This window comes from Wolffia australiana, chromosome 11 (genome assembly GCF_029677425.1).
Source record: "Wolffia australiana isolate 7733 chromosome 11, ASM2967742v1".
NCBI classification, from domain to species: Eukaryota; Viridiplantae; Streptophyta; class Magnoliopsida; order Alismatales; family Araceae; genus Wolffia; species Wolffia australiana.
In genome coordinates, this window is record NC_135845.1 from 196,593 (window position 1) to 210,266 (window position 13,674).

Genomic DNA, 13,674 nt, shown 5'->3' on the forward strand with positions numbered 1-13,674 from the left:
AATTGAGAGGGCCCAAATTGTCCCTCTGATAAAATATTATCCCCAGCCCGGAAGAGAGAGGTAGAGAAGAGAGAAAAGCGAGAGCGAAGAGCGCGAAGAGAGAGAGAGAGAATCTTCGTTATCGCTCATGCTGGCAGAGGGAGTTGTGGGTCGTCTTTCACTTCAAAATGCTCGATATCGTTGTTTATCCCGCCATGGCAGTCGATGGATTCTTCAATCTCCGAAATCTCGCTTCTCAAGGTGAAGAATGTTCATTCTCCGATCATCTCCCCAGTTAGCCGCCGGACTAGATCTCGTTCAGATTTCGCTTAGTTCGTCGTTCCAGGAGAAGCGATCGGGGAATTTTCACGGCGCCGCGGTCCGAGAATTTGGGAACGAACGGGGAGAAGATCGCCAACCTCATCGCCAAGCACAAGGAGAGTATCAAGATTCCCGATTTTAACTACAGCGACGGCAGTTCCTGCCGGATCAGCGAATTCCTCCAGCATCCATCCGGAGTGGAGTCGATTCTGAACATCAGAACTTTGCGTCGCGTTGAACGCCTGGAGATGAACACCTTCAGGTTCAGCAGCAAAAATTTCAATACAATTTCGAGCCAGCGACATCCTCTGATTAACTTTTTAGAAGTGCAGTTGCACTCTGCCGACGATCCAGTTCTTGAAGTTCGAGGTGACGCCGGTGATCGTTCTCCGCGTGACCACCTCGAGCGAGGATTGCGTCGTCGAGATGCTGTCCTGCAAGGTAGGCGAAGAACAAACCTCCCAAATGTTTTCCAAGATTGAACATCACGACAACTGGCTGGCCAATTTCTCGACTATCTTTGTAGTTTCAGGGATCCGAAGTTTTTGAAGCGCAAAGCCATCGATTCACAGGTACGCGCAGAACTCTAGAATCTTGATCATTGGCTATTATTCCTGCGCAACTCCATTCTTTCCCCAAACTGGAAGAAGAAAACCTTGATGGGCGCAGCGGCGATGAGGAACCACATCACCTGGGATGAGGACGCCGCAGAGCCTTCCCTGAGCTTCGACGTCGATTTAAGAGTCGCTCTTGAGGTAAATCTCCTCATCATTACCACCATCAACATCATCGTCACCATCATTATCATCATCACCATGGTTACATCACAGATTTACACCAAGCCGTTCACAATGCTGCCAATATCTGCAGTGGAGAAACCAGGGAGCCTGTGAGTAACATAGAGAAATGGGTTCATTAAATTCCATGCTACCGCTTTAAATATTATAGTTAAGGGATGTGGGATTGCAGGATTATGCAGGGTCTAATCGACCGGCTCGTTCCCCTTCTTGTGGAGCAATTGCTCGAAGACTATCGGAATTGGGTGGCCGCCACTGTGACCACGGCGCCAGCACCTTGATTAATCACTCTGAATCAACGTATACTACTAGTTATTAAACGATGATTAGATTTAGAGAAGGGGGAAATGTTAAGTTGAACGGGTTAAAGAGAGGAGTTGGGATTGTTGATTTGAGGAGATGAATGTCAGTGCGGGTAGCAGGCTGAGAAATCCTCTTCTATGGAGGAAGAGGAAGGAAGGTTATATCTCAGAGCTAAAAGCAGTAGCTGCCCGCAATGTGGAATGATGTTGGTGAGCTTACTGACCGTTGGCGCATGAAGAGAGCGCGAACGGCTAATTGGCCACCATTCATACATGAACGATTCGATTACAGAAGGAAGAAGAAGACGACGACGAAGAAACCAGAAGAAGATTAAGAGATGGAAGCGGCTAGGGTTTTTATCTTGTAGATCTACTCTGTCTCAGCCGATTGGATTGGTGGGTGGGTCAGGATGGCCCAGCCTACTTCGTCGGCCCATTAAGCGTGCGTTTCTGGATATCGTCCGGATGCTTTTGACATGCGATTGCTCTTTTAGTTAGACTTTGAGAGTTTTCTCACATGGATTTTCATTAATGGCCCCCCAAACAGACAGGCGCAACATCCATGTCAGCTAATAGAAAAAGAAAATTAAACCTTAGCTTAATTCACTAGAGTTTTTCAAATAAATTAGTACAGCCTTAGCACTGGAGCTGTGTTGAATGACTTGAGCCAGCAAACCTTGTTCTATTTGAAGCATCTGTGTCATGGATACATCAAAACTGACATCTTCAATATTTGTTCTACTGCCCTCGAGGGTGTTGTGCTTGAGTCTACGACCACTGGAGCACTCTCTAATCATGAGAATACCCCGAGGGGAGAAACAAGGCTCTCAGGAAAAAAAAGAGATACTGTAAAATTGTCCTTCAATGTTACAGTGATGCATTCATTATATAGGCCATCAAATGCAGAGGGTGATTCAAAGTGGCAGTATCCTTTAAATGACAATTTAAAACATTGAGAATAACAAGTCAAAATTGAAGACCATAGACTTAAAAGGCTTGATCAGATAGAATATTTTGACAATAGATATTCTGTAGATTTTAGGTCATATTGAACCTGTCAGCAGGCATTGTGTAGCTCAATAATATTTCAACAATACAAAACAGATGTGGGGAAAAGATCTTCTATAAATTATAGCATGCGTAGAATCTGTGAGAGGATTATCTACGTCTCTAGACGATTGCTACTTGTCTTATCAACTTCTATAAGATCCACTTTGGCCCACCATCTGTTAATGAGCTTTGTGAAATGAACTTTTGGGCTATATCACATAAATATCCATACCTGCATTTGGATAACCTGAGCTTCACGATGTGAACCCTCAACCCATCTTTGGGCTAGTGAGGCTAATCCTAGTTTTGCAACTTACTCTGTCCATCTCTCACATTGTGGTAATTTCTACCAATTGTAGAAAAATGATTCATTTTGGTTCTTAGCGTGCAATTTTCTACTACTCTATAGCTTTTCCTGGTATTGATGTATAACTTTAAACATGTGAGAGGAGCTCCATCATCCTAGGCCTTGTGGTTTTTGATTTTAGGAGGGATCAGAGCAAGCATTCGACATGTTCAGTGATGTTATCCAGTTTGACTTTCATTCTAATGTCAGTTCATTCCTCGTGTCTTGGAATTCGGCATTCATATGTTATGGGTATCATAAGAATATAAAAGTAGAAATTTAAACTTCCTCGCGGTCTGTAAGTAAACCAATGCATCTTTTACTTCCTTTAAAAGCTCTGTCCAAAATTTATTTACAGTATCCTTTTGAACCCTCCATAACACAACCTTAACAATCTGAATTTATGAAATCATTATTTTTATTTTCCTTAGCGGGTAAGTTTTTCCATTAATCATTATGCAGTGACTAGCTATCATCCCAAGTTATGATCCAAATATTATTTATTAACTAAGAAGCGTTATAGTTAGTACATGTATGTTGAAGGATAAGTTATTGGAGTTTGATCACATGAATGTACACCATGTACCTACTTATATCCATGAATGATTAAAATATTCATGATATCATTTATTTTACACATTTAAATTGAGATAAAATTTTGTTTTATTATTTATTCATAAAGTATAAAAATATTATTCATGAAATGAAGGCTAAAAATACTATAACTTATAGGAGTAATTATTTTTTCTATTTTTATGATATTACTATGACTTTTGGCATTTATTTTGAAAATAAATGACTAGCGGGAATATTTTTTAAGGGATTATTTTTAGATATTTCAATACTTCGTGGACTAATTAGATTGAGAAAGTGATTTGCAGAGTTAGTTTTGCAGGTCATATATCACACTAATGGGTTACCTGGTCACACAAGTGGGCTGACAGGCATCAAAATTGGATTAACATATTTGTGGATGACAAATCAGAATGGTCTTGCATATGCACGACTGGAAGGTTTACTCAATCCTGACTCATTCAGCTTGGATTAAATGAGGATAATGCGTGTATGTACATATTACGCCATATAAGTGTTGGTTCTTAAGAACTCAACAACCTAGAATCATAAGATCTAGATAGAACTACGACCCCAATTTTATTTCTTTGGATATATCTCTGTCCCCCATTCTTGGTGATGGAATGAGTATTTTGGTGATAATCAGTTGGAACCATTATTGTTCAGAGAGAGAGAAGAGAAATTAATAAAAGTTAACATTCTCCTGACAGTGAATTTTTGAGTTCTGAGGCATGGCATCATACACTGATTATATTGGAAAAAAAATCAATAACTTGAAAAAAATCATAAACAGGACTGGTGGGCTCAAAAAGGAAATGGATGGGAATAGTTGGAAGAGGGATGAGACCCATTTTGGTTGGTTGGGTGGTTGGAAGGAAAAAATGGCCAGATCAAGAAGGAAGAGGCATTGAGCAATAAGGCCAGTGGCTCAAACTGGTTAGGGTCTCCCTCCCAGTGATGTTGTGTGCCTTCTCCCTCTTCAGCTGGGTTTTCATGTTTCTGTTTCTAAACCTTGTCCTCCAGCTCGCTGGCATCAGAGAGAGTGTCATTCTTCTGGGATTTGTCAGCCAAGCTGCGGCGCTCCTTGCCGCCAGGCTTGGCAGAGGCATTGCCGTACCAGATCATGCCCAAGACAGCCAGGAGCATTCCCAACACCACATGCAAGTTTAAGCCCTCTTTACCGAAGAAGATGAACCCCATCACCAGTACCAGGATTGTCTTCATATGCCCCAGAACCTGGAATGACACTGCTGTGAACCTCCCAATGCAGATGAACTGGCTCAGATTTGTGCCCACCGCAATAGTGCACGACAACACTATCAGCAGCTGCACCAACAACAACCCCACCCCATTCATCAAATGAATAATCGAGTAATTCCAGAAGTGTTTACAAGTCATCATCATCATCATGCTCATTATCATTATCGTAATTATTATTTTTATTATCATTATCATGATAATCATGATGATGACGAAGAAGAAGATGGGCTCACCACAGTGCTGGTGGAATAGTCAAAACCGTCAACCCTCTTGGCAGTCAGCCAGTAGTCCACAAAAGGGCCAAGCAAAAGCAAGGTGCCTGCTTGGACAGGGGCAGTATGGGCCAACAGATTAAAAGATCCCAAGGAGTACTTGCGCTGTAGATAATGGATGTACTACAAAAAAATTTGGAAACTAGATGAGTCTGTGCACTCAATCACGCAAGGTGGCCAGGCACAAGGATTTGCTCACGTATTGCTGCAAGGCAGTGCTCCATACTGCAATGACCGCTGACAACAGGCCTTTGGTGTTTACACTTACGTCAGACACCGTACAAACGGCAACACCGGCGAGCACAAGGAGTATGCTGAGCTTTGTGTCCCTCGAGTACCGGATCTTATCGAAGACAACCTCCAGCAGGCAGGAAACTGGAATCATGCACAACTTTGCAATCTGCCAAAATCATCCATCCTGTCATTATTCTTTTTTCAAAAACCCAAGTTTCTGTTTTTTGTCTGTTGAAACCGGCAGCATGATACTTTTAAATACTGTGGGGAAACTGACCTGATAGAACCCCACGGAGTTCCACATCAGACTGACATTCATCCCAACAATGGACAAGTTGGCAAAGACAACAAATTTCAAGAGCTCAGCTGCCGGCAAGTAGGTGTTCTGAACAAGTCCAAGCCACCTAAGAACGATTGTCATGAAGGTGGTCGTCATGAAATGGAGGCCGGTCAATGTTGTAGCTGCAAAAGCATAGAAGTACATCTTCATGTTGACCGTTTGGCAGTAACGATGAACAAATATGCAAGCAATGAGAAAAATAGAAAAAGCTAAGAGTAGAAAAAATGATTTTTTGGAATTTGGATATAAAATCAGTCTAAGACAAGCAATAAATTATAGGAGAAAATGGAGAATCGCAAGGACATTGTGTTAGTAGGATACAACTTTCTTGGAGTTCCAACAATTTCGAAAAATCTTAATCCAAGAATCTTTAAAAAGAAAAAAATTAAAATTACCTGCCATTTCAGACGTGAGAGATTCCATCATCCAACACAGAGCGTACACAAAATGCAAGGAATACAGAAGCAAGAAAGAAGAATGCGAGGTTCTTACCAAAGCTGAAGCCATAAGTAGCCATTAAAGCTTTATTGACCATGATGATCGCGACGGATGTGACAACGTTGAACAACCATGAGGCAACATCCAGAGCGGCCTTCTTGCCTGCCTTGCCGGCTGGCGCCATTTCTCTGTTACTCTTCTGCGGTATTCCTTCTCTTTCACCACGCCAATCTCTGCATCTTGTGCCCCCTCAAAGAGCTCTCCTAACCTGCGATCGAGATGTAAACAAGTAAATGAATCGCGATGTAATAGATCACCGCGTAGGGAAAGAAGTGAATAAAAACCTGAGAAAGTAGAACGGACGATCAAGGAATTAAAAAACACTCAAACCAGGGCGATCTCCGATTTCAAGGGTCGCAGATTATGGAAGAAGAGTTCGTAATAGAGACAGGTATGTGAAACGTGCAGCCTTCCTTCCAGAGACGGGCATGCCTGCAGATCAAGCAGTGGACCGAACAACTATTGGAGAAACCAGATCAAGAAGAAAAGGAATCAAAGGTCAAACGATGTTCCAAGCAAATTCTAGTTTGTGGATCTGATGTAAGAAGGATGGCAAGAAGGAACGTCAGATCCCACCGTAAAAGGAAGTATTCAGCGCAGTGATTGAACATGGGGAGGGAGAAGGGACCAGTGGTTGAGTGAAAGATGAAAAGAGAAGACAAAGTTGGAAACCAGATGAGCAGATTTCGCGTCATCTGCCCCGGAGAGGAAATGGGAAGGTATATTGGCGATCTGTATTCGCAAAGACGGGCTCTTTGGGGCCAGATCCGCCGTTGGATCGGGGGCTGGGCAGGACGAGGAGGAAGAATTGGGTAATGAGAAGGGGAGAACGCAAACCTTGCTGCCCGAGGGGGGAGCGGGGTGGGAGCGGGCGTCTTGGCGAGGTGCGGCGGAGGGGAAGAGCGAGCGCACGAGGCGAGAACGAGAGATTGGAGAGGTGGGTAGCAATCAAAATCTGGTCTTTGTACCAGATCTGGGTTGCAGCTTTCTGGGTCAGTCGAACCCAAGTCCGGCGTTTGACGGGCCACACCCCGCTATGCGTGGTTGGGTACGAACCCCAGATGACTATGAGACATGGGCCGGCCGTTGGCTAGCTAGCTATCTCTAAGACTCTAAGAAGCTAGATCCATTGATAGATGTATCTCTTGCCATTTTTCTATTCCGCTATCTTACTGTCGCTCTCTTTCTCCATCCATATTCGAGTTTCCTCATTATTTATATATCACTCTCTCTCTATCTGATTATCGACCTGCCCATCTATCAATCTATCCTCCTATCCTTCACCTCTTGCGCAATGTATCTCTCTCTCTCTTGCCATCTTTCTCTCCCTCTTTATCTTTTATTATTCCCTCTCTCTGTGTCCAAGTGTCCAGAGTCCAACTTCGAGTTTTATCTATCTCTATCTCCCTTTCTCTCCTCTTATCCTGTACATGCAATTTTCCAGTCCTCTCCCTCTTACCTATCTTTCCGGCTCTCAATTCATCTAGCCAACAAGATAGATGGACTGATAGATGGGTAGGTCTATAATCACACAGAAAAATGCACGTAGATGAAAACTGGAGAGAAAGAGAGATAGAGATAGATAAATTCTATAGATACTCGAAAATGGGTACTGGACAGAGTGAGAGGGAGTTTAAAAGATGAGAGGGAGAGAAAGATGGAAAGAAAGAGAGATATATTGTGGATTAACAGGAGATTGATAGATAGATTGAGATACATTGAGATCGGAGATATTGATTGATGGATCGCACGAGGCGAATGATAGGTAGATTGATTGCTAGATGAGCAGGTCGATAATCCGATAGAGAGAGATAGATGAATAATATGGATCATTGAATATGGACACAGAGAGGGAGATATAACGATGGATGGAGAGATATGGCAAGAGAGGGAGATATATTTATGGCGAACGATGAAATAGAAAGATGATTTGATCTTCTTGGAATTGGAACAGTGCCCAACGAGAAGGAGAAGGCGAGTGGCCGGCTTGGATCTGTAGTGAATGTTGATGAGGACAAGATTTCTATGCACCTCACTAAGACAGGTAAACGAATCATCAAACAGCTTTGAGATTTGAAGTACTTGTCAAGGTTTAAATCACTGTGTATTCATGATTCGCTACCCACTTTTTTGTGTCAACTGTTAGACTTCTGGACCCATCTCGGCTGCATTGGCTGCATAATTCACAATAATATAAAAAATATGAACTTTGACTTTGAGAAATAAAATCTTAATGCATATAATGTCAGAAATTTGTAAAAAAATATTCTAAATCAAAATTTTAATTTCTTTAAGCATTTAATGTCAAGAAAATCAGTAAAAATATCCAAAAAATCAGAATACCAATCTCAAAACAGATTTTAATCCTTTGAGCCATTATGACAAACCTATATAATCATTTAAATGCATCTAATTGTGTCAATTTTATTCTATTAGATTAATATTTAGCATACAATCAACCACAAAAATTTTTATTCCTTTTTTGCGAGGTCTTCAAAAAAGGAAAGGGTAAAAACGATTAGCTGGAATGTCTATGATGGTTCTATGGCTTACCACTATGCTTAGACAATCTTGCCACTCCCTTAATTCAGTCATATGACCCATTTATTTGAGAACTAAATGATATTTTCTACCATACCAAAATATATCAGAATTATTATAATGTTTTTAAAAATGTATAAATATTTAATATAATTTGTGTTTATTATCCTCAAAATGATGACATGCAAAAGGGTGATGTCTTTACAATCGGTTGCAACCAGCACTAGAAAACTGTCAAATTTTAATAGCAAATGACCTTTTTAATTGACTATATCTAGATATATATTAATCAATAAATGATTGATTTATCCTAACCAATAGGTAGTTGAGTTTTGATCCCATCAATGCCAAGGTATACATAATTATCTAGAAGATACATGAGTAGTAAATGAATTCTCCTCTTGAAAATTTTCAACTCTCCTTGAAGTTCTAGAGGATCTCATCACCATCAACTCTCACTAAATAGAATGAGTGTCATGAGCAGAAGAGAAGAAGGGGAGGGGGGTTCCTTGATCTAGCTGACATGGACACCTAATATGGGATCTCCCTATATTTATACTTATTTGGGATTTGTTAAGAAAAATCCTCATTACTTGACCCTCTAGGAACGTCCATAGATCTTATGGATGTGACTCTCTAGGAACATGTATCACTCTATTTTATCAGCCAACCTTATTGCTTAAAATATATTGACAAATAGATTGATTAATCAATTATTGATCAAACCCAACCAATAGGTTGTTTCTAGCCCATGAACTCTAAAATAACTTAGGTTATTGTTAACCATGAAGTCATAATCCATCATTCCAATGAGTATTCATGTGTAATATAGATAATTAGAGAATCCATTATCCAATATCTCCATTGTCCTGCTCAAAGGATTTCATGCATCTTATTACTGGTTCACTATCCTCTTATACTGGGGGGATCTCATCTTGACCATTCAGTTACCTTCGTGTACATCCTATCAGATATGAGTTAATACTAGTTTGAATCCAATGATTAAGGACCCATAAGTCATAGAAAAAAATATAGTCATGTATGAACAAGATGCCTTCGGTGTGTTGGGTTTTAAGACTACTTACATGATTATGCATGAATACACATGATCAACTAAGGATTCATGTAAATCAATTCAGTAAATTATTTCCCTAAAAAGCATATAATGTCAAACAATTAATCTTCCCAAAAAAATGGCCGGAAGATCAGCCATACTTTTCATATAAGTAGGATCAAATAGTGTTATTCTCTCTAGATACTATGAATAGGAACATTTAGAATGCATGATTAGATACTAATGCTCATTTTATTATGATATAATAATTCAAGGACTTTATTATAAAATTCACACCATCATACTAATGATTTAATTATATAAATAATAATGATTTTCTTAACGGACACACATTATCCTTCATTGATATGATATTTTGAATACCTTGAATAACCACATCATGACATTGTCTTCCTTGAGATGTCTCTTCTTATACTAAGGGTGGATGATCCCTAAACACACAATAATCTTTTTACACCTATTTGTACGTTCAAGCTGAGAAAACATGTAATCTTATGGTTAGGAACTGATGTATCATTGTCAAAATACAATATGTCTTTGATTTCTCATGCCTAAGGATCACTTCGACATCCATGGATTGCATCAATCTATAATATTTTTAAGTATAAAAACAAACATGGATCCTGTGGGATTTAGTGAGATCTTTTTGCAAAGAGTACAGAATATCTCTCATGAGAGTATCCACACTAATTTATGTGATCAAACGTAATGATCAAATCAGGGGGATTAAATAATGTTACTTAATTATAAAATGTATTTATAATGTTATTTCGAATATCCTATAACTAAGAATATTTATAATATATTTTTAAAGATAACTGATCGCCACATCATGCTCACATCATAATTTACCAATCATTACATATATCTTTAAATTTCATTATAAGCATCCCACATGGATATTAATGAATATATTTGTATTAATAAAATTTGAATGAGATATGGAATGTCTGATTGGCTTGAAAGCCTCAAATATCATATGCATATGAATGTTTATCATACATATTTAAATATAAGTTATCACCCAAGTATGATTTAATCATAATTCTCTTACCATTTCCCATGTCCTTTGACTTCATAGTAAACACCAATCAAGAATGATAATGAATATTAAAGATAAAGGCTTAGAGAATTTTAATGAAATGAAATGTGTTTAACTGAATGTTCAGAGTGTAGTGTGCCAATTCAACCATCAGTAAATGGATTTGACATTAGATCAGATATCCATATGAAAACAATCAACTTCATATGATTCAAAATGTGCAACTCAAATGTGCATGTGATGACTACCTTCATGTATATGAAGACATGCAAAGTTTGACCGTCTGGCCAATGGGCCAAATCAATGAGTTAGGACTAAAATATCTATGACATGTTTATTGCTGTGTTAATGTCGTTGGTCAAATATTTATGATGACCATACATCATTTAAACTAATCTGTGATGACCAACGTGGTTTTATGTTTGCACTTTAGAAATTTATATCCAGATTAATAGATTATTTTATAGAGCTTAAATATAGATGAATAAACTTAAATATCGGTAAATGTTATGAAAATATTATTTTAAGTATTTTCCACGATATTTCAGAAAATTTTAAAGGACTGCAATGATTTCTTTTACTTTCTTATGGCTTATGAAATAAATGGCAAAGTTATAATTATGCCAGCGGAAAATTAAAGTATGCACCATGTATTTTTTAATCTCATATTAACTGCATTTGACTATTTGCTACCGATAATCACAAATAACACAAAAATTTTAGTAGTCCTTTCATACATTTCAAATATTTATTTTCATCAAAAGCTTCAGAAATGTAAGTACCAAAAACTCAAAATAAATTATTACATTTTTAGAATGACACTCCCATTTTTCCCAATTTTCCAGTATATTTATATAATTTTACTGATATTAAATTAATTAATAGAATGATATTTACATAATATATATTAGATTATATACATGTTTTAGGTATTTTAACATGTTTTATTTTAATTTATTTTCTACAACATCTATGTTGCAATACAGTTCTTTCAGATTAATGCAAATCATTGGCTACAGAGAATGGTTGGCCCCATCTAAACATTCCTTCAGCTAATGCTCACAACATGCCCTTCTAGTCATCTTTATTATATATTTTTACATAAAAGGACATGCAATCAATTGAAAACATAGCGGATTTAAATCACAACAAATGCTATATGACACAAACATGTGTCAAAGGAAAAAAATAGTAGTTTATTTCACAATAACTACACTTCAAAATTTCCAATGTCAATTTACACTTGGCATATTGTGCTTTGATAATGAAAAAATAGACTGATATTCCCTATTAGTTTTTTACTTTTTCAAGTCCAACAAATACCTTGAGTTACCTCTTAATGGTCGAACATGGCTGGGATGTGTGGCAGAAATACACATTTTCAATCTAATGATTGGTCTCTTTTTGGCAGATTTGAGGACATGATTCATGTAAATGATTGGCACTTTATAGAAAAATTGAGGGTACATGTCAGTTTGTGATTAAAGCTATTTTTGAATGTGTTTTGATTCAGAATCTTTACAAAGTCAGATGATTCTTCTTCCATGTTAGTAATCCGTGACATGGATTGGTGCAGAGAGAAATAGTCAATGATCCAGATTTCTCCAACTTTAGAGTGGGATATCTAAGGATCCAAAAAAGTTTTCAGGATGAAATTTTTTAAAGGAAGCTACATATTCATATCCTCTATCCATCCATGATATTGCATCTTTACCCCATGAACATTTATCATAGTCTGGATAATTCTCTCTGATTTGTCATTTTTATGGCACTGTCATCCTCGTCAACTGCCCCACCCATAATAACCTACAAAAGAAAACTATGTAAGTATGATGTAGGTATCTTATGTCAACATTTGATATCCTTAAAGAAGATAAAAAAAGCCAATATTATTTTTTTATATTTATAGTTGGAACATTATAACACATGCTTCAGGCTAGATTAGTTTGAAATTCATTTTATGATGCCATCTTTTATTTGTTTATTTCATAAGTTTCCACCCGATTAGACATGATACATCTCCTTAGCTTTGTCAGCCCAACCCCCATGAGGATACACAAACCAAGGATGTTAATCTCATATTGAAAGAATAAAAAATCCCCCCATACAATGTTGAACCTAAATTTAAAGTTAATTAAAAATAATGTTCCCAAAGCATGATCATGGGGTTTGCACTCCCTTTCACATCTCGTTCATTGAGGGAAATATATGGCCGAAAAAATAAATCACAAATTCCACATCTCGTTCATTGTTCATTAATAAAATATATTCAATGTAGTGTGTGTGTTGCTTATAATGAAGTCCATGAACACATGATCTGAACAGGTTATTATGATGATATCATAAAATGGAGATCACCAGTCTTTCTGCACACATTATATATATTCTGATTCAAAAGATACTTGAGAATGATATCAGATTATCTAGAGAAAATCGTATTAGCTAGTCTCACTCATATGATGAGTATGAACGGTCCTCTAGCCATTATTGTGGAGACACTAATGATAGATAATGAGTGCTATTGAGCAGAAAGATCTCACTGAATTGATGTATATAAATCTCTCATTGGTATTTGATAACACCCTAATTTCTGTCTTTATTTCATGTTATTAGCACAATTTTATGCATTTAAAGAGCTTAAAATTGGGTTGTTATCATATATTTACATGAAAATAGTGTTTTCAAGTGATTTCTGATTTTTCCCTAATTTTCTGTTAATTATATGAATTTTTAAGGATTTATTGAAGCTCGAAATAATTATTTTTGGATGAAAATGGCACATTAAAAATTTTATTTTGACATTTATCAACATGGGAATGAATCAGGGAATTTTCTAGAATTTTTTACGAATTTTTAGGAATTTTCTGGGATTTATTTCAAGAAAAAATGCATTTATTCTATTAAAAAGGGCATATTTATAAGAGAAAAAAATGTATTTATGCAATTTCTAGACTTTTCGGGGCCTTTTTGCAACGTTTCGTTGCAAAAGACCCTGAAAACAGCTCTCGGTCGCCATGGTAGGCGTAAAGATCCAATTTAAAATC

The 13,674-nt window shown here is 37.5% G+C and overlaps 2 protein-coding genes across 7 annotated transcripts; one reads left to right on the forward strand and one right to left on the reverse strand.

The window, feature by feature from the left end:
• Positions 1-43: 43 nt before the first annotated feature.
• Positions 44-1,495, forward strand: LOC144709261 (DUF1997 family protein, putative (DUF1997)). 2 transcript variants are annotated; one of them, XM_078582746.1, is made up of 7 exons: positions 44-240; positions 326-562; positions 633-741; positions 827-872; positions 970-1,055; positions 1,131-1,189; positions 1,270-1,495. In XM_078582746.1, the coding sequence occupies exons 1-7, from the start codon at positions 128-130 to the stop codon at positions 1,376-1,378; spliced, it is 759 nt and encodes a 252-aa protein (XP_078438872.1). In that variant the 5' UTR covers positions 44-127; the 3' UTR covers positions 1,379-1,495. The 2 variants fall into 2 exon arrangements, with proteins under 2 accessions (XP_078438872.1, XP_078438873.1); XM_078582747.1 differs by having other exon boundaries at positions 106-240; positions 313-562.
• Positions 1,496-4,050: 2,555 nt separating this feature from the next.
• LOC144709410 (UDP-rhamnose/UDP-galactose transporter 6-like) lies at positions 4,051-7,046 on the reverse strand. Of its 5 annotated transcripts, none has more exons than XM_078582960.1 (7): positions 6,810-7,046; positions 6,303-6,404; positions 5,967-6,180; positions 5,412-5,596; positions 5,100-5,300; positions 4,862-5,023; positions 4,051-4,694 (listed from the first exon to the last, which is right to left on the reverse strand). In XM_078582960.1, exons 3-7 carry the CDS (start codon positions 6,094-6,096, stop codon positions 4,374-4,376), a joined length of 999 nt encoding a protein of 332 aa, XP_078439086.1. In that variant the 5' UTR covers positions 6,097-6,180; positions 6,303-6,404; positions 6,810-7,046; the 3' UTR covers positions 4,051-4,373. The 5 variants fall into 5 exon arrangements, with proteins under 5 accessions (XP_078439086.1, XP_078439085.1, XP_078439083.1 ...); XM_078582959.1 differs by having other exon boundaries at positions 6,276-6,404; XM_078582957.1 differs by having other exon boundaries at positions 6,257-6,404; positions 6,810-7,045.
• Positions 7,047-13,674: the final 6,628 nt, after the last annotated feature.